Below are 18,909 nucleotides of genomic sequence, written 5' to 3' on the forward strand. Positions count from 1 at the left end.
AGGCAAGGCGAAGTTGTATATCTTCTGTTACTCTTTTGATTTCTTTTTCAATGTGGAGGAAGTAACGGACGAAACAGGCAATAGATATTGTAGGGATGTGGGTTATCCGTTATATTATGCAATGCGCTCAACCGCCACAAATATTGGTACAGCTCCAGTCTATAAGCAAGAAGTCTATTCATAAGAAGATTCTTAGCAATCAAGAGAGCTATATGGTGGTTTTGATAGGGTTGCCATCTAAAAGATGTCTCAATATCAATCCGAAGAGAGAACGTCGTCCTTGTCGATATTCGTACCACCGGAGCTCTTTCTATGGCAAACAAAGTAAAGTAGAATCTGTAGATATTGCTACTGCTCAATATGGCTTGTAAATATTGACAATGTAAAAAATGTAATGAAGAGTTGATATAATACAATATTGCTTTCTTATGTCTTTATGGACGGAGGTTTGGCTAAATTGTTACGTAATTAAATTTATCTGTTGGTTTATTTGGTTCTTTCTATTCCAATTTAAATGTCACGCTAGTTATCTCCTTTTACATTTCTTATTTATCAAGCCAAGGATCCCTGTCAGCGAAGCCGCCTACTTCCTATAGCTTAACGACCTAAACAAAACAAAACGAAAATAATGAAAGTCAAGATCAGCTCCTACAATGCTGTGGCTTACTGGCTTTGGGACGTTTCGGATGAGCCCCACAAGTTATACCACTATGCGTCTCCAGATGCAGGAATAATGGATGATGACGACGATGAAGAGATTTGTGGTATCTGCCAAGCTCCATTTGAGAGCACATGTCCCGAGTGCAAGGTCCCAGGAGACGATTGCCCGTTGAGTGAGCGTGATTCAATGGTAAAATGGCAAGGACTGAAAAATTGTCCCAGTTTGGGGAGAATGTACACATGTGTTTCATATGCACTGTCTATTGAAGTGGATTGGACAAAAGGAAGATGAGTCTCAGCAACAATGCCCCATGGATCGAAGACCTTGGGGTAAATCACCACTCTCCTTTTGAATGAGGCTAACAGACGGTCTATAGTTACAGCTGATAGAAAGCCAGACAAGCAGACGAGCCACAGCGAACATACTACCAATGCTATGCTTCCGGCGTCATTTGCTGAACATAGACGGCCTGGGAACAGAGCAGACCTGTCCGAAGAGGTAACAGCTGAGCAGGACAGTATGGAAGTTGACGAGCAGTGAGCGTACGGTAGAGGTTATACCCTCGAAGCCGCTGTACCACTTGGCTCATCGTCAATCAAGAATTAGCATGACGTCTGGTTCTAGCTTATTCCTTGATTGAGAATGCTTTAGTGGCTTCCGGTATGGGATATCATCAACATCGTATATCTAGTCAAGTCATATACATACAGCCAGTATGTATTTATTTCCTGTTAGCTCATGTTCATTCCTGTCTCATCCTTCATCTACGTATTGATCTTTTCATATGCGTTTTTTAGTGTCCGCCTGTAACCCAAAACGTCCGGACATGGCCTCCACTTCTATTCTAATCCTTTGGGTTACACAGCATGTAAATGACCAACTTTTAAATTGAAACATAAATTTACCTTTTGAATTGTTTTTTCTTTTTCATCTGACTCAACTAGCCCATTAAACCTCTCGACTGGTTCCCTGTCTCTGTGAGAGCCTAGCTCGTAAAACGCAATAATGGAATCCAGCATACAGAGGATGGCCGTAACACCGGACATTAAGCGTTTTGGTACAAGCCCAAGTTCTGTCCAAGGAATCTTTGAGCGTTCTGCAATAGATGCAGCAGGATCAAACTCAGGCGAAGAGGAGGACGAAGGAGGTGAGGAGGACGAGACGGAGAGAAATAGTCAAGAAGTAGGACTGGAAACAATCAGGGAATCACCGATTTATAACGATGTTTGTCTCTACCTTTTATAATGCGTGGACGATTGACAGAGGAGAAATTGAGCTGATTTGTTGTTTTTTTATAGCTCAGCATTCATTCTCATGCTCAGAGAGGAGATACGGCTTCTATAGCAGCGATGATACGTGAAAATCCTTCCATGGATATCTCCATACGAGACTCTCAAGGTGTAACACCGCTACATTGGGCTGCTATCAACGCACACATGGGAACGTGTCGCTTCTTGTTGGATAACGGAGCCGAGGTGGATGCTATAGGCGGAGAATTGAGAGCTACTCCCTTGCAATGGGCAGCTAGGTATGTATTGTCTGCAGGTGGAAATGGAAAAGCACCAACGAGCATTGCAGGAATGGTCATTTATATGTAATCTATCTACTGATATCGAGAGGAGCGGACCCGAATATACATGATTCGCAAGGATTCAACACATTACATCTTATTGCCCACTCCAGTTCAGTTATGCCATTACTATATATGGTGAGGTTCATGAGCAACAGTCATGATTAATGACCATTAATTGTCGTAGCTACATCAGCCAGTAGCCATTGACGGGAAAGACCAGGATGGTCATACGGCTCTGATGTGGGCAGCCTACCAAGGTGATGCACTTTCTGTAGATCTCCTCATTCGCCACGGAGCTTCCGTTAACACAACAGACAACGCTGGTATGACACCTTTGCATTGGGCTGCTGTGAAGGGTAACAAGGTTTCAATACGACATTTGGTCGAAGCTGGCGCAAATTTGCATGCAAAAGAAGAGTCTGGAAAGACTCCTAGGGATATGTCGGAGGAATTAAAAGGGCTCGCGCCTTTTGAAAAGGGTTTAGAGGAAGCAGGTTGGACTGTTGAAGGACGAAAAGTTGAAGGAAAATTCAATCCTGTGGGTATAAGTGTTTCACTAAGAGGTCTTTGCTGAATGCGCTCAGAGAAATACAGAATTGGCCATCTTTGTTCTACCCGCTGTGGGCTTGGCGATGATTTTCAAGACATTTGACTGGCTACCAATCTATTTGGCTATTCCTTTAGCAATTGGCGAGTTTGCGGCCATACAATATGTGAGTTATACAAAAGACTAATGGTCTTTGCAGGCTGTGAGAAAGGTTTATGCTGACAATCCCTTAAGACCATCGTCTACACCTTGCTCGGTCATATCAAGACGCAAGACAAAATCTCAGCTTCGAATTACTTCGCCTCATTAATTATCGCGAGCATTCTTTGTGTTGGATGGTGTTGGCTGAGTCGGCTCCTTTTGGGGACCCCAGGCCATGCAACTAGTAATCTAAGCTTTGGTGTGATGATTGCAGGATGCGCTTGGTCTCTTTACACAGCCATAGTGAGCGATCCTGGGTTTGTGCCAAAAGGAGAGAAAGATGCGGAGATTAAAGAGGTTCTAGAGGAGCTTGTGGACGCCGGAAGATTAAATGGAACAAATTTTTGTATTATTTGCATGGTAAGCTCTTTCTGTATTAAAATTTGGAGCCGGTCTGATATCATCTGAAGGCCAAGAAGCCATTACGGTCGAAACATTGTAGAACATGTGAGCGTTGTGTAGCAAAATTTGATCAGTAAGGTTATTTTATTGGTTGAGTAAGGTGGGCGGCAGCTGATGTCGCATAGCCATTGTCCGTGGATATGGAACTGTGGTAGGTCAATGTAGCAAACAACGAGAGCAAACATGACTGATTGTTGCATTAGTTGGTACAAACAACCATCGATCATTCTTATTATTCGTTCTTTTCTTGATAGGTGGAATTCTTTTGTTTAACAAACTCACTATTGCCTGTCAGTGCGACAAGGGTCCTCTTTCGGATTGTTATGGCTGACTTTCGTCAGACATCCTTGAAAATGCCCCCGAATACATACAATCACCCTCACCCGGTCTTACCTTTTGCGATATGTCTACAACTCTTTGTCGTGCTGGAAGCTATGATCCTTTCCTTCTTGCCACTGCGCTATGGGCCACTTTGCAACTCACATGGACTTTTGTCCTCGCTATTTCTCACCTTTGGCAGATATCGAGGCAGATGACGACTTTTGAAGTGTCTAATCTGGGACGATATGGGTTTATGGGCGGCCGCGGAGGCCAAAGTTTGAGAGATCAGAGTGGAGCGATGAAGCGGGTCGCCTCGATAGGTGCAAGCATCGGTATGGAAGGAGTTGTATCTGAACCAAGCGGATCAACTTTTGGAGAAAATGAGGCAGAAGAGAACGTCCTCTTACCTCAAGTAGGAGGGCATGTTCATGGGCCGCAATGTCGCCACGGCGCACATGGACATGGGCAACAAAACATAATCCTTCACATTTGCGGTCATCTTTGGACAATGCTGACAGGTCCACTGCTCAATGTTCTAGGGCTGGACCGTTTCACGAGAGGACAGGCTTTGGGTGGGATGAGAAGAGCCGGTAGGGACCAGAATCCGTTTGATATGGGAATGCTTAAAGTAAATCCCTTGAAAAAACCTTATGAAAGGTGCTGACTGTATTGAAGAACTGTTCTGATTTCTGGTTTCCGGATGACGACATTGATTACATGAGGCTTTACGAAATACCACCCGAAGGATGGAGGACATACAGAAGAAAGCTAGCAATGGGCAAGAGTATGGCAAAGGAAGGAGGTAGAGGTGCCTATGAGGCTGTCAGTGGCCAGGAGGCGTGATGCAACTCGATGAATTAATTACACACTTGATTGCAAGGGTTTCTGATAGGTAGCTCAGGATGAGCGAGAACAGACTTTAGCAATGTTCATTACTTTCTTTGTTATTGTCGTCATCCTCCCCATTGTTCTCGCCGTTGCTTACGTCTTGTTCGCTCCCTTCGTCTTCGGAATCATTGTATTGGTCTTGTGCCCTTTGTGGGAAGCAATACCCTGCCTCATGCAGCTTTCTAGCAATATACTCTTGCACTAGAATCCCTATTGTGTATCAATTCGTACTCTGAGCCAAATGGATGTTGATACCCACCGATAGCCATCAAGCCCTCTCCCTCTATGGCTCTGTACATATCTCTGACTTTGTATTTACCCTTTGGCTCTCCAGCCTGGCGTCTGTCGGGACAATCATCCATATGCTCCGCTGTTGCTCCTCCAGAGGCATCTGATTCACTGTCGGAGTTTCTTTCTTCCCTGGCCGCACCACTCCCTAATGACAGACTGTCCTTATAGAGTTCTATGCGTTTCTTGTTCTGAAACGGCGCTGCCCTTTGACGTTTCTTTGGAATTGAAAGAAGTGAATGATAAGCATAAAAGTCCGCCGCATGATAGTGTATGGATTTCAAAAGGTCTGTTGAAGGATTTGGCAGCACCTGAGCTGAAGATCGTCAGATTTCTACCAGTTTAAAAACAGTTTTGAAGGATACCTGGTTGAACATGGATATACTTGTCAGCATTCTTTAGCTTTTGTGTTCTTCGAGCTTTGCGAGTAACCCATGCTCTTTTACCCCTCAAAACTCTCTCTGATTCATAGATTTGGCTTCCGTTGTTGCGAGTATTTTCAAAGTCGCCTTCTTCCTCCTCGTCTGGCCGTATCTCTGGCTGTATCTCAAAAGAGACATATTCACTCTCTCGTTGATCATTATTCCTGCCAACTGCCGATATAGATCGATTTGTCCGTCGTCTCTTGGGCGATCTTGATGAGCATTCCTCTCTTTCAAGCATTTCCATCTCCATTTTCAACACTTTTTAGATTATTTTTAAAGAAAGATTAATTAGTTGTGAGTACAAAATATTTTATCAACTCTTTTTGTCAATTAAAGTCATATTTCAGGCACATTTTTATTATTATTTTAAAATAAGTAAATTTCTGAAAGTTATATTTTCATTTTCTATTTTACTTTACAGAACGACAAGACTCCAAAAAGAGACAAAATGGTCAATGAAGTAACGGATTTGGATCCCTCTCTCACTTCACTTGCATTAACATTGATCTCTGCTACAAAAACAGATTCACCTTCAAGTATTGCAACCTTGCTAGAAGCTGGTGCTCCTGCTTGGTTCCAGGACGATGACTTGGGATGGTCACCGCTGCACTATGCCGCTGAAAGGAAAGAACCAGAGCTTTTGAGACTTCTTCTGCAAAGAGGCGCAGTATGGAATGCTGTCGATAAATGGGGCCGGACAGCAGGAGAGGTTTGTTTATCACTTGGTGATCAAGAGGGCTGGGAGATTATTAGGAATGAGGGTATCAGGAGTGGTGCGTTTGTGCCCGCATAGGAGTACATTACGATGCTAAGTTTGCTCGTCAAGAAATGCTTCATCATGCCTTAGCTGGATCTTCCTCGTCAGATGTTACAAGGAACATAACCCTCCGCGCTGAGGACAATTCCTCTGCTGGAGACAACCTTGTATTTCTCAAGAGTAAACTCACTTGGGACTCTGGAAATGATGGCAGAGAAAGGGTTCTTGACGAAGATGGTAATGGGTAAGTTCACCAATACCCAAAAGAGTGGAGAACATATGATTAAATACGAATGTAGAGTCATGATGGGATGGGAAGAACCTCTGAGTACATCAGCGCAAAATCTTATCCACGGCATGACTAATCCAAGTCTCAAGTGGCTGAGCACGTCCGACTGTTGACCAAAGACCATCCCAAGGCTCAGTTAGGTAAGGCAGGTATGTCTGTCCTCAACGTCGGCTTCGGACTTGGAATTGTATGTTTGTTGTTTTGTGATAATTAAAGCTCACTCGAACTGAAACCCCTCAGATTGATCGCTTGTTTCAAGCATGTGAGCCTAAGCCATCTCATCATACTATCATTGAAGCGCATCCCCAAGTCCTTGGATACATCCGCCAAAAAGGTTTTCATCTTCTTCCCAATGTTCGTATTCTTGAAGGGCGCTGGCAAGACTGGTTATTGGACGGAGAAAAACTTGGCGAGGTCTTGTCTGGAACTCCAGATGGAACGGGGTTTGACGCAATTTTTGTGGATACTTTTGCGGAAGGATATGAAGGTCAGTGAAACTGGTGTACTTGCGTCGAGAATAAATAAATAAATATTTTCAATATTGCCTAGATCTTAAGACGTTCTTTGAGATTCTTCCCGATATATTAGATGCTGAGAATGGTCGATTTTCTTTCTGGAATGGCCTTGGAGCTACTAGTAAGTATTTCGTCTTCACAACATGTTTCCATCTATTACAGATGCTAACATACTATACCAGATCCAACGATCTACGCTGTGTCTTCGAGCTTGGCAGACCTGCATCTTCAAGATATTGGTCTTGAAACTGAGTGGCATGATGTTCTCATTCCTGAAAGCCAACGCGAAGAAGTATGGAAAGGTGTAAGAAGAAAATATTGGGACCTTCTAGGATATAAGCTTCCTATCTGTAAGATGAGCCCTGTATAGAAGAAGCGCCGTCAGTTTTCGGGTGAATTAATAATACTACCGATGACCCGATGACAACACTTCCAGGTAATGAAATGAGCGACATTCGTAGCTATTGAATCCTCTAAAAAAAAGAAACAAGGCATATGTTTCGATGTTCTCCGTATATGGTAACACATTTGGTCGACTACAAAAGCGATCTCTTAGAAGCTGACCAAATCAATGATTCATATGGCCTATACACGCATAGCGCCTGTTCACCACCTAAATGTAAGAAAAACCCATTCTGGCTATTTGACAATACCACCAGATCAAGCTCGTCCCAACAAAGTTTGTATACTTTTTACTAGACTTAGCCTTTCTTGTTCCCTACAAAATAGCATCGCATTGTTTTAGTTTAAGAAAGTCTTGTGATAAGGGCAAATAAACAGACTGTTAACGGAAGCTTTTTTTGTAATTAATAATATTTACTTGAAAAAATATTCTGCCATCTTTTAATTTCTAATATATTAAACATATCTAAATATCATTTTATCTGCGACTATGACATCTTGTCTGGCATCCTCTTCCTCTGTCCGTCCGCGTGTGAAACAGATTATGTGTCATATCTGTGGACAACGAGAACACATCTTTTCCAAGTCTTTCGTTCTTTCATCCAAGACATTTCTACCCAAAAGCGAATTTAGCGCAATTGTCTCACAGGCTCAGCAAGACGTTTTTGTAGAGCAAACGCATATCAAAGAAACCTCTTCCGCTACTTCAAAGCAGCAGAAAAAGTCTCGCTCCAAGGGAAAGATGACATATCGCCCTCTTCTTCGTCCACCACCGTCGCCTAGACATGCCGTAGAAAGAATGCCTGCCCCCGTCCCTCTCGAAGAAAACCTTTATGCGGAACAGAGAAGCGAACAAGCTCTCCGTGGACCTTGGGAACCTACCAAAAAACTCACGTTCTCCGCCATGGCTGGACTTCGCACTCTTCACTCACTAGATCCAGAACGCTTCTCTCGAACAATGTTGTCTCAGAAATTTGGAATATCAAGAGAAGCAGTGAGCAGAATCCTAAGGAGTAAGTTTAGAGAGAAGTCATCAGAGAATGGAAATGATTTGGAATTGAAAGGTACGGTGGGAGCCAACAGAGCGGGGAAATCAACTTTGAGGGGCACAAAATGGGATATTGAACCAGAGACAAGTGAGAAATTCAGTCCTGTCTTGGCAATCTTGCAGGCATATGGACGATCCAAGAGGAACAGATAGAAGATGGCGCGTTGAAAGGAGACAAAGGAGGTTATGCGCTTGTACAGTTTATATCATCACACCATTGTATATTATAATCTTGCATTGATTTTACGAGGTGCCACAACAGACTTTCATTTACAATACAACATGATCCTGCTTCTAGATTGATGGCGTAAGACGGTCGTACTATAATCGGTTAACAACGAAATGCGGAAATGAGGACTTTAACATACCTTGATCCATTGATCCAAAGTCGATACTTCTCCCGCCACTTGCCTGGCTTCTACCCAAACCCAGAGCTATAACAATTAAGCGCGTTTCAAACGATGCGAGTAATTTGCTTACCTTTATCATGGCCAAGATATTACCAGTAGGCGTAGCTTGAATGGCCTCCATTGTTCCCATCTGTTTCCCCAACTGTCTCAATATCGGTAAAGCAGATTTGAATAAGTCCATATCCGGATCCAATTGCCTACCAATTCCTTCTAATAACAATATCGATATTACTGTATTGACGAAATCGCCTTCCATCTTGACGTGATGCTGCCTGACAGCTCTCAGTACATCTGTAAGAAGATCACTAATTTTGATCTTGGCGAGTGAAAAAGTTTTCGACTTGACGTTCAAGATAATATGCTGCATCTTCAGGGCAAACGTTTCTTCGTCAATCGCGTAATCGGGCGTACGACATCGCTCAATCATAAGTTTACCGGCCTTATAGCCATCAAATTCAGCAACAGCTTGGAAAAGGTCAAGGAAATTTCGACGATTGTGTTGATCCAGTGAAGTCACCAGCCCAGCATCGATAAATATCAGCTGTGGTTCAAATCCTTCAGCATGAAGTTCCTCAAGACGACTTTGCCAGGCTTCCTGATTCTGTGCACAATTTGCAAGAGAGTGAACAATATCTTCGGGGACGATAGAAGACGAAGCTTGACGATTTGAAGACGCAGGAATAATTGAGTTTTTTGTGGATTTGTTAAGTAGAGGAAATAGATAGTCGGTCGTTGTAGGCTTGTAGAAGCGAATCATGATGTTACCAGGATGAAGATCGCCATGAGTCCAGTTGTCTAATAACAGCATTTCCTTTGAGATCTGTTAGTTACCTAACTTTTCGTTTATCTAGATACACTTACTAAGAAGGCATCAAGTCCAATACTTGCAATTTTGTGGTCATAAGGTCCCCCGCCATTACTCAAGAAATATTTGAGTGGCAAAGCATCTTCAAACTCTTCAATCAATATTTCCTTCATCGTTTCACTTTGTCTCCTGTTCTCATCACATAGTCTAATTGGCGTAGGGAAAGTTATTCTTCGACCTCTGTTATTAAAATTCTGTTGAAATTTATCCAAGTTATGAGCTTCCACTCGTAAATCTAATTGCGAGTTCATCATTTCTCCAAAAACGATGACCTCTTCAGGTAGAGATATCCATTGCATCCCTGGGAGAGCATTAATGAACTTTGCAAAGACAGACATGATAGCAATATCCCTTCGGATGGTTGCGCGAACATATGGATGGATAACCTTGACAGCAACACTGGCAGTTTGAGGGGTGACAAGATTGTTGGAATCATGATCTTCTGCTTCTGCACTTGCGAAGATTCCTGGTCGAAGTTTTGCTTTATAGACCTATACCATGATAAGCATTAGAATGTAATAAGAGGTAGCTGAATGCACCTGAGCAATTGCTCCACATCCGATTGGCTCATCATCAAAATCCTCAAAGATATCTAGGAGTTTGACACCGAAGGCACTTTCCAATATATGATGAGTATAACTCATACTATGTGGTTTACCGTTGGAATGCAACCTGCCCATCTTTGCGCAAAGGGCCGCGGGAAAAAGATCTGCACGAGAAGCAGCCCACTGTCCGAGTTTAATGAAAGAGGGTCCGGCGCGCTCCATTTGCTTTACAAGGAAACCATACCACCAGACTGCTCCCCAATTCTCTTGTTCACCGCTGATTGATCGTCCTGAACGCCTCAGTTTCTCTGTTTTGCCGACGAATATCATGGGCGACAACAAAATGACAGGACCAAACAAGAAAGCAAGTTGAAAGAATCGAACTAGAGTTGCAATTGGTTCATAAACGTATGTCCGGATGATATGGATAATCGTGGGAGGCGGCTCGGAGGTAGGTTTAGCAATCGCTGTGTTGACGGTGGTCGTAAAAGTTCCAGGTGAAGGCGATGCAGGCAAGTTGTGAGAGTCATTACGAACCGGCCAGCGATAGAGATAAATAACAGCAATAAAGCCGACTCCGATCATGACTACAAGTCTCAAAGGTTTTGGATCCTGTGCATCACTTGTCTGTTCATGCGAATTTTCCCAGCTGTCTTCATCTGAAGCATTCTTTGAGGAGCCGGTTAAATTTTGACCATTAAGGTTCTTTGTTGGGTTGATATCTAAGTTGACTATAGCACTAAATGATCTTCTAGTCGTATTTTTCAGTTTATCCCAAGTTCCACCTCGAAAAAGAGAGGGTGTAATTCTAGTATACTGCTTTTGAAGAGAGTGATTGACATTTTGCTCTGCTCTAGTCTTGATCTCTTTCCAAACTTCTTCCTTTATTACATTGCCTCTAATTCTATTGAGTTCTCCCTCAAGAGTGACAAGATGCCTCCTTGCAGGCGATGGAGCTTGAGCGTTCATTCTACGGATCAGATCATTAATCTGTTTAACATTCTCTTGATGAAATTTGATTTCTCTTGCCTCCCATTCAGCATCTCTGTCTGGGATCATATGTATTGGAGGAAGGGGCTGCAGGGAGGTTGTTGAAATGATTTTTCGAACCAAATGAATCTTGTAAGTAGAAAGCAGAGTAGATCGAAAAGTCGCTAAGTTTGAATCCAAAAGATTGAGGAGTTCTATCCATGGCGGAAGAGCACCTTGGCGTTTTACAATACGGTTCATATACAGTTCTCCTCTCTCTGAAACATCGTCAGCGCAGCTCCTCATTCTGGAAAGAATATGCACCTATATGCGGATTTCGAGCTTCTTGATCATTAAGTATGGGTTTTCCCTTGCCAGCAGTATTGTTGAAAAATCCAGCCTCTGTATCCATAAATTAGAAGTCATATCGTCTACGGAATCCATTTACCTTTAGCACGCTACTCAATTGATATCAGCATCACATTCCTGTTTTGAGAGCACATGACAAACCACTATTCGATCTTCTACCAGTCCCGCCCAAGCTCTCATACCACTAGATCCGCCTCTTTGGGCACCAAGCACACTACTTCCCTTCATTTGCTTATTTCCCCGAAACGTCTGTTCTTTCGTTACTTCGTCTTCGCCCGACGACACCAGATGCGGAGTATTAGGTGGTAGACCTAATTTGTAGTCCAAGGCCCCCTCGCGAGCATTATCCAAGCGACCCATAATCTTGTTTGATTTACGGACTGCTTTGAGCTGAGCGCAAACATTGTTATCGGCATTGTGGGACAACTGGAGTTCAAGTAAATTGGTAAGAGAAGTGCCATCTTGGCGTCTGTTGTTAAATATTCCATATTTCACCCTAGGTTCTTCGGCTGCCTGCGTCCCTCCAGTGTATGTGGAGTACCATGGTCGGTGCAGATGCGGCGGTATCTTCGTCCTGTGAGGGATATCCTCTATCGAATCGTTCTCCTGGGCTTGTGGTGGAGCGACTCCAACCCTAGGTTCGATATTGAAGCCCTTCATCCATCCCTTTATCTTTTCCTCTGAAGCATTGTGTTTGATGCCTCCTTGATTTCTAAGCGGCTTGTGAGCATCTACAAGCATACGAAGTACAGCATCTGATGTAGGTTCTTCACCAGTCCAGACGGGACCTTGTGTCAGGCGAAGATGGTCCCTAGAGTCACCAGAAATAGCGCAACCTTCATCCTCTACAACGGCATCAGCAAAAAGCTTTGAGCTGCCAGTCAAGCGTCCACTTTTTCCTTCTGCTTCCTTGACAGGTTGAGTTGAGCCATATGAGGATTGTGACCGATATCCTGGTCGAACTGCTGAAAGTGCTCTGAAAACCGTCCGTCCGCCAATTGGCCATACGGCTATCTTCCTGGGCGCTATCATAGCGCTTACAGATTATGGGTCAAGAGAAACGGAAAAGAAGGATGCAATGATAAAGAAATAAACAAAATTAAAAAGAATCAAATCAATTTTTTATCTGCGGAGATGGTAAATGACGGCAGGATAATGACGACACACCAAATCGATAACGGACATCGCCGATAAGTGTTCTACAGGATAACCCAAGAGTTTACAATGATATATAACAGTCTGAGAGAGACAAGTTTAGACATAAGCATGGCACGAGAGCAATAGGAATAGGTGTACAATGGAAAGCCCAAAAAGGCGGATAGGTAATGCTATGCATACAGCACAGCAATACCGATTATTCTTGTCCATTTCCAAAAAATATCACCCTTTCTAAAGATCAGCTAGGATAGGACCAACAAGTCTGGAGTAAATACTCACGTAACGGTAACATCATCCCTCATCCATCTTGATACTTTACCTGTCAGACTGAGCAACTTTGCTCTCAAATCCAGATTACCTCCAGCAAGACTGTTCCTGATTAGATGTGTTGCGGCATTAGAGTCATCCTCGTAGACCCAGGTCTCTCCTTCCGGTTGCGGATAGTTTTGTGCTGGGTATAATCTTTGAAAAAGAGGGAGAGGAGAAGAGAGAGGGAAAAGTTTTGGAAGAGATGTTTTGTAGACTGGTGGATGGGATGAATGGGCAAGGTAGGATGCGACGAGGAGGGTAGCTTCTTCAGACGTCAGACGGTCCCACACTAATTTAAAATGTGTGTCAGTTCAATGCTTTCACTTCGGCTGATAAGAGAGCGAAGCTTACGACCATCAGTGGCCATGATGATAAATTTGAGCTCTTCTCCTAACTTGGAATGGAGTTTTCTATAGGCAACTTCTGGCTTGGCTGTCACGTAAGGAGGTGTATAGCTGTGTGGTCTACTTAAGCGTGATTTCTGCCCTTCTGCAGAAAACATGTCTGCAATCCTGAAAAGAGTTATAGCGGTTGCAGGGTCGCAGCAATGCAAGAGACTCACTCGGCGACTTGTTGGTTTGTCCATTTGTAAATGGCATCTCCAAAGGCTCGAGTGGGTTGCAGACCACCTAAAACACGGCCTTTGCGAATGGCGGTATCTTTTTCATGTGGCGGATGCTCGCTAATTATTCTGCCTGTCAAATTAGTAGGGACAATGGGGCAATTAAAAAAATGAGTACCGTTCGATTTCACGAGGATTCTCGCCCATCTGGTCTTCCGTCAAGACATCACACCTCCACTGGCCGTCAATCCCTTGCCATCCAGCTACTGCTCTACAATCGCCAGCCAACGCAACATATAGATCGTCACTCTCGGAATCTACAAGAGTTGTTATAGCGCAAGCGCCTGCATTTGCAGATTGTGCTAATGCAACAAAAGTCTGCCGAGCCGCTTGTGCAGAAAGATCAGTTGACGTAGAGATAACAGTGGGAAGGAGGTAGATGGGGGTTCTGCAGATATTGTCGTCCAGTTGGAGATACCTACCACCTTCTTCATTAATTATAAGTAGAGAACATACCCAAGGGTAGCATACGCTTGTTGAACGGTTTGCGAGACATTTTCAGGTGTCCAGATCTTTTCAAACCCCAGGTAATACCAGGGACTCCAATACTTTGACCACGAGCTCCAACCATTCTCGTCTGGAAAATGACCAGCTTGCAGTCCCGCCAGAGCCAACGCAATTGTGGGGTTCAACGATTTTTGTAAAAGTCTTGAAGTAGCATCTCCGGCATGTCCATCCATGATAGAAAAGAGCATCAGGTCGCGCTTACCCTCGGTCTCCGCAAGAGAGGCTTGAGAATCGTCTTTAAACCATGAGATCCAGAAGGCTGTAGCTTCGTTAAGTCTTTCTATGGCGGTCTGCTTCCTAGGAACAAGATCGTTCGCCCACCGGTCCTCACATGGATCATTGGATCCAACCCAGTTGTTGTCCCACCTAATAACAGGATTACCTGCTCTCTTCACCTTTTGACTATTTTCGTTCTCTCTGAGCATTTTTTCTACCTCTTCATCAGATTTGCGCTCAAATTCAAAAGTTTGAAGTCCACGGTTCGTTTGAACGTTGAATTGAAATGTAGAGTTTTTCTTCGGAAGCAAGGTCACTGGTCTACCTCCTAGTGTCGCTGTCAATATGGTATTTTTAGATGAGGATTCATATTGATACAATAGGTAGGCAGATGTCAAAAGCGCAATGGATAGAAATGCAGTCGTCTTGATGTTGGCCCCAGGTGGCGGTGATGAGCTAGTGCTGTAGCTACTCTCTCGTAGTCGATGCCCAATACTCTGAGCAAAGAGCATTCTACATCGTAATAGGCGATTTGAGTGTGGAGATGTGGTTAGCATATCACTGACTTTACTGATTGAATCAAAGATTATAATGAAAATATGTTGTTGATGTTACAAAAGGAAAAAAAAGAAAAAAAGTGTAGACGTCATTACTTTTATTTATTTATGACAATAATAACTTTATAAATTATGTTTGATCTTTTCATCTCTCAAGTTATACGAAATATCCCAGAGTTAAAGTGAAAGCAGCCAGGAAAGCTCAACAATATGGGCGTGGCCAACTTCTTGTCCTTCATACAAGGCATGGCCACTTTTGCCCAAATTCTTTTGGCACTTCCCATGGCATTGGACTTGCTAGGTATGTCTTTGGCTAGAAATATTGCTGATGCGATAGGCCCGCCTTCGTTTCTGTTGTTGTCCTTTTTGTTCGCCATTCATCACTTCCTCTATTCGACTCTTCGTCTCTGTCTCAAAAACACCCCCGTTGCACCTCTCATATATATCCTCTCTTTTCTTTCTCCTCTGGTATCTTCCATGCTCACGCTGGTGACCATTTATTTCTATCTTTCTCCTCCATCGCCTGCATCTTCAACCTCCATCTTCCCATCGTTTTCTCATTGGCTAGTGAATGTGTTGCCATTTGCGTATGCCCAAATACTCAGGTGGGTGAGCCCCTTGTTCACCTTGCTCGAGGGCATAAGTACTTTGTTGGTCATTCAAGTGGCAGGAAGAGTTGGAAAAGGTTGGGCAGATGAAGAAGATAAGGATGAAGGCTTGGAATGGAGAAGTGTTGTGGCCCTAATGGCGGCTGCATTAGTGTATTGCGCGGGCTTGGCTGGTGTCGTCAAGGTTTGTGTTTTCTAGTGTTTAGCAGTAGCTGTTGCTCACAAACCCCATAGGTGTTCCCCTTATCATCGACTTCTGCACTTCCTGCTTTTTTTCTCGGTTCCGCTCTGACTTCTGTCTTATTCCTCTCCCTGATTGGATTCAGCCTGAAAAGGACTAATGTGCTTGAGACTAGTCTCGTTTTCGTTTACGTCGTAGTATGTTCTTGCTTTCGGTCTCTGGCGTCAGAACTAATTTGGACAGTACTCTGCGTGGCTTTCAGGAATAGAAGGAGAAATGGAATCCCGGACCTTTGGTTTCTCTTGGTTTCCCTCCCCTTCCCCTCTTCGGCAGCCATCTTCCTTACCACCTATCGATAAACCTTCCATTTCTTCCCTCATCTCTTACTCTCTCCATTCTCTTTTCCCCTCTTTCATGACTGTCTTGCGTACTCTTCCACCTCATTTGCTGTTATCACTGATATATCGCATCACCGTCTTACATATGGCTGCGAGGATTGTGCCAATATTGAGAAGGGCAAGCATGGGATGGGACGAAAGAATAGAAGGGAAAGAAGGCTTTTGGGATGGCAGGACGCTCGGAGATGAACCTGCTGTGAGTTTGTTTGCTTTAGACAAGGTTGGGCGTCTGATGGAAGGAGTAGAACATGCGTTTGACTACTATATTTCTTTCGTATCGACGGGCTATTTTGATAGCAGTTTACACTCATCTCCTATGTAAGGACAACAACACTTATTCGTTTTCGTATACTGACGATGAATAGTGCTCGATGGAGGATCTCAGACATGGTGGAGATGGATCAATATTGCTCTTTTGCTTTCTGTATGGAGTTTGGAGTTATTGCTGGATGCGGAGGGTGATGATACGGATAGTGTGGCTAGATGGAAAGTTGAATGATTCAAGGGTGTTGTCAACAAGATGAAAAATACATGATCGTGATACGATAGTGCCATGCAAAATTGTAATGTAAGAGTGAACCCAAGTATAAAAAAAAGATCACCATGCAATGAAGGCCTAGGCCATTTTATCGGCAGAAGAAATTTCTTCAGTCATCCTCACTTCCTCGCTCCCGTCATCATCATTACCTGCTCGACTACTCTTATCCTCAGATTTTGTTTGTCTTTCCAAGATTTTTCGCTCTTTAGTCTTCTCCTTGGCAAGCTCCCGACCTTTGCGTTTTCTAGCCTCCCTTTCTTTCCTTGCCTTCACTTTCTCTTCGTGTGCTTCACAACCCATGCCGACCAATCTACCTGCCTGAACAGCTTTTTCAGCTTCTTCGCTTGTATATCCGGATTCAACTGCTCGAATAACTCTACAGTGTGTAATACATGCTCGTGTAGGACATCGTGAGGCTGCAACGCCAGTGCAGTTCAAATGGACACATCGTTCGGGTTGTTTTATTGTATGACGGTGTGATCGCGAGAAAAGAACTGTCCCAGGAATTGAAGATGCTGGCGCAGTGGTAATATTCGGAGTGTCGTATATTAATTCTTTGCCTTCTTCGTCATTGATGGATGTAGATGGAGAGGGAGGACAAGAAACCATATCTTCATGGCCTCCTATTTCTGTTGAAACTGGTTTAGCACGTATTTGAGGTTGAGCTGCAAAAATGGGAAGAGTACGATAGCCTGTGCTAGGATCAAGAGGTGGAGCGCGCCAGCCAGAGCCCAACTTATCACGAATCGGCTCACACCTGCTTTCAATATCATCAATAATCTCTCTGAAACCTTTCATTCCTTCACTCCACCGACAATTGGCTATCTGCACACGGAGCTCTTCGTCAGTGTCGAGGATAGGTTTCAAAAGACGAAAGAGATGAGACTTGATTGCTGAGCCGGCAGTGGGTGTCTTGAGAGACTCAACAATGTCAAGATACCGCCGAGCGAGGAGAGTGATAGGCGGATGAGAAAGTGGATGACTGGATGGAAGGAAGATTGCCGGGTTGGATAAGTTGCCCTGTTTTCTATCAGAGAGCGTCTATTAACAGCAATTAAAACCAGCCTACCTCTGCACTCATGACTCCATCGCACCCAGTAAACTCCAAACATCTGTCCACATCTTCTCGGTACAAAATGTTGCCATTTGCAAAAACTGGTACCTTGACGGCTTGTTTAACTTGACGAATCATTTCCCAATCTGCCAAGCCAGTATTTTGGCCCTTCATCTCACGTGTTCGACCATGACAAGTAAGAATTTGTGCGCCAGCAGATTCCATCATTTGAGCATATTTGACTGTCTTTTCAACCTCAGGAAAAACACGAAATTTGGCGGTGACAGGAATAGATAGATTTTTATGAAGAGTGTTGACTGAAGCCTATATTAGTAAAAGTTTTCACAGTGATCCAGAGAATGTACTGAGTTTATAGATGAGATCCCATTTATCTTGTAAAAAGGAGCCATAATTCCCTCGTTTGGCGATACCCTGTGGACATCCGCTATAAAACATCAATATCTGTGGATCGGCCGGTTGGTGGGCATACAAGTTGATATCTACAGCGTCGCAACGGTGTTCTAGCTTCTTAGCCGCAGCTAACAGTATATCTGGGTCATTTGCACAAAACTGGTTCTCTGTGAACATCCGTTTCTCTAACAATTCGACTTACCTGTACAATTAAAGGTCTGTCACCCATTTCTATACCGCCAATGACACCTTCACTCCCTTCTTCATCAAGACTCAAGCAAAACTGACCATCACCATTCCTTCCTCCTTCACCCTTGGCTTCCACAAAGCATTTTGCATGAATCATGGGTGTATAGCATACATGTGCTCCACCAGGGTGACGGACCAAAGTCTTTCCCCATGGAGTGGTAATCTTTTCAGAGGTTCCAGCAATGTCTGAAGGAAGAGGAGAACGGGATAACAGACGCCATGCCTAATACGTGATGGATAAACAACAGTTTTCACCAAACAAGACAGAGATTGCTTACCAATTCACTCTGATCAACCATGGGGGCGACCACATACTTAGGACTCCCTATTGATTTGTAGAAATCATAGCCCTCTAATTTCTTTGGCCGCACTTCTGCTCCATGGCAAGATGTATCCTTTTTCTGCTCTTCAGCTGAAGAAACCTGCGACTGCAGACTTGACCCATCGATACTATTGACAGTCATAATGGTACTATTTGAAAAGATTTTTTTTTGAACTGCCCCAACAGCTGTGAGCCTGGCTGCCTTGGTGAGCACGCCTATGCAAGCGCTTTGGAACAACGACGTTTTGGGATGATTACAAAAGATTGAGTGAAAAAGGTTATTGATTAGATTTTTTATTTTTAT

At 43.6% G+C, this 18,909-nt stretch overlaps 9 protein-coding genes across 9 annotated transcripts; 5 read left to right on the forward strand and 4 right to left on the reverse strand.

Moving 5' to 3' along the window:
• Positions 1-628: 628 nt before the first annotated feature.
• L203_103676 (uncharacterized protein) lies at positions 629-1,201 on the forward strand (the record flags this gene model as incomplete). Its single annotated transcript, XM_066213068.1, has 3 exons — positions 629-833; positions 883-990; positions 1,038-1,201. The coding sequence occupies 3 exons, from the start codon at positions 629-631 to the stop codon at positions 1,199-1,201; spliced, it is 477 nt and encodes a 158-aa protein (XP_066069165.1).
• Positions 1,202-1,666: 465 nt separating this feature from the next.
• Positions 1,667-4,548, forward strand: L203_103677 (palmitoyltransferase AKR1; the record flags this gene model as incomplete). The annotated part of the gene is made up of 11 exons (XM_066213069.1): positions 1,667-1,885; positions 1,960-2,189; positions 2,240-2,369; positions 2,419-2,772; positions 2,819-2,947; positions 3,016-3,342; positions 3,393-3,457; positions 3,510-3,535; positions 3,588-3,674; positions 3,726-4,333; positions 4,381-4,548. 11 exons carry the CDS (start codon positions 1,667-1,669, stop codon positions 4,546-4,548), a joined length of 2,343 nt encoding a protein of 780 aa, XP_066069166.1.
• An 89-nt stretch (positions 4,549-4,637) lies between these two features.
• On the reverse strand, positions 4,638-5,556 carry L203_103678 (uncharacterized protein; the record flags this gene model as incomplete). Its single annotated transcript, XM_066213070.1, has 4 exons — positions 4,638-4,640; positions 4,691-4,803; positions 4,853-5,197; positions 5,247-5,556. The coding sequence occupies 4 exons, from the start codon at positions 5,554-5,556 to the stop codon at positions 4,638-4,640; spliced, it is 771 nt and encodes a 256-aa protein (XP_066069167.1).
• A 198-nt stretch (positions 5,557-5,754) lies between these two features.
• L203_103679 (arginine N-methyltransferase 2) lies at positions 5,755-7,237 on the forward strand (the record flags this gene model as incomplete). The annotated part of the gene is made up of 8 exons (XM_066213071.1): positions 5,755-6,079; positions 6,133-6,307; positions 6,363-6,391; positions 6,442-6,539; positions 6,593-6,614; positions 6,663-6,839; positions 6,902-6,988; positions 7,050-7,237. 8 exons carry the CDS (start codon positions 5,755-5,757, stop codon positions 7,235-7,237), a joined length of 1,101 nt encoding a protein of 366 aa, XP_066069168.1.
• A 522-nt stretch (positions 7,238-7,759) lies between these two features.
• Positions 7,760-8,470, forward strand: L203_103680 (uncharacterized protein; the record flags this gene model as incomplete). Its single annotated transcript, XM_066213072.1, has 1 exon — positions 7,760-8,470. The coding sequence occupies one exon, from the start codon at positions 7,760-7,762 to the stop codon at positions 8,468-8,470; it is 711 nt and encodes a 236-aa protein (XP_066069169.1).
• A 141-nt stretch (positions 8,471-8,611) lies between these two features.
• On the reverse strand, positions 8,612-12,507 carry L203_103681 (uncharacterized protein; the record flags this gene model as incomplete). The annotated part of the gene is made up of 8 exons (XM_066213073.1): positions 8,612-8,638; positions 8,686-8,751; positions 8,798-9,538; positions 9,589-10,083; positions 10,132-11,384; positions 11,431-11,508; positions 11,555-11,564; positions 11,617-12,507. The coding sequence occupies 8 exons, from the start codon at positions 12,505-12,507 to the stop codon at positions 8,612-8,614; spliced, it is 3,561 nt and encodes a 1,186-aa protein (XP_066069170.1).
• A 322-nt stretch (positions 12,508-12,829) lies between these two features.
• L203_103682 (uncharacterized protein) lies at positions 12,830-14,844 on the reverse strand (the record flags this gene model as incomplete). Its single annotated transcript, XM_066213074.1, has 6 exons — positions 12,830-12,860; positions 12,913-13,231; positions 13,294-13,454; positions 13,505-13,633; positions 13,683-13,982; positions 14,036-14,844. 6 exons carry the CDS (start codon positions 14,842-14,844, stop codon positions 12,830-12,832), a joined length of 1,749 nt encoding a protein of 582 aa, XP_066069171.1.
• A 210-nt stretch (positions 14,845-15,054) lies between these two features.
• On the forward strand, positions 15,055-16,530 carry L203_103683 (uncharacterized protein; the record flags this gene model as incomplete). The annotated part of the gene is made up of 6 exons (XM_066213075.1): positions 15,055-15,636; positions 15,687-15,830; positions 15,877-15,928; positions 16,178-16,227; positions 16,277-16,349; positions 16,397-16,530. The coding sequence occupies 6 exons, from the start codon at positions 15,055-15,057 to the stop codon at positions 16,528-16,530; spliced, it is 1,035 nt and encodes a 344-aa protein (XP_066069172.1).
• A 117-nt stretch (positions 16,531-16,647) lies between these two features.
• Positions 16,648-18,747, reverse strand: L203_103684 (uncharacterized protein; the record flags this gene model as incomplete). The annotated part of the gene is made up of 6 exons (XM_066213076.1): positions 16,648-17,589; positions 17,639-17,940; positions 17,989-18,068; positions 18,114-18,193; positions 18,237-18,506; positions 18,562-18,747. 6 exons carry the CDS (start codon positions 18,745-18,747, stop codon positions 16,648-16,650), a joined length of 1,860 nt encoding a protein of 619 aa, XP_066069173.1.
• Positions 18,748-18,909: the final 162 nt, after the last annotated feature.

The sequence above is a fragment of the Cryptococcus depauperatus genome, chromosome 4 (assembly GCF_001720195.1).
Source record: "Cryptococcus depauperatus CBS 7841 chromosome 4, complete sequence".
Lineage (NCBI taxonomy): Eukaryota > Fungi > Basidiomycota > Tremellomycetes > Tremellales > Cryptococcaceae > Cryptococcus > Cryptococcus depauperatus.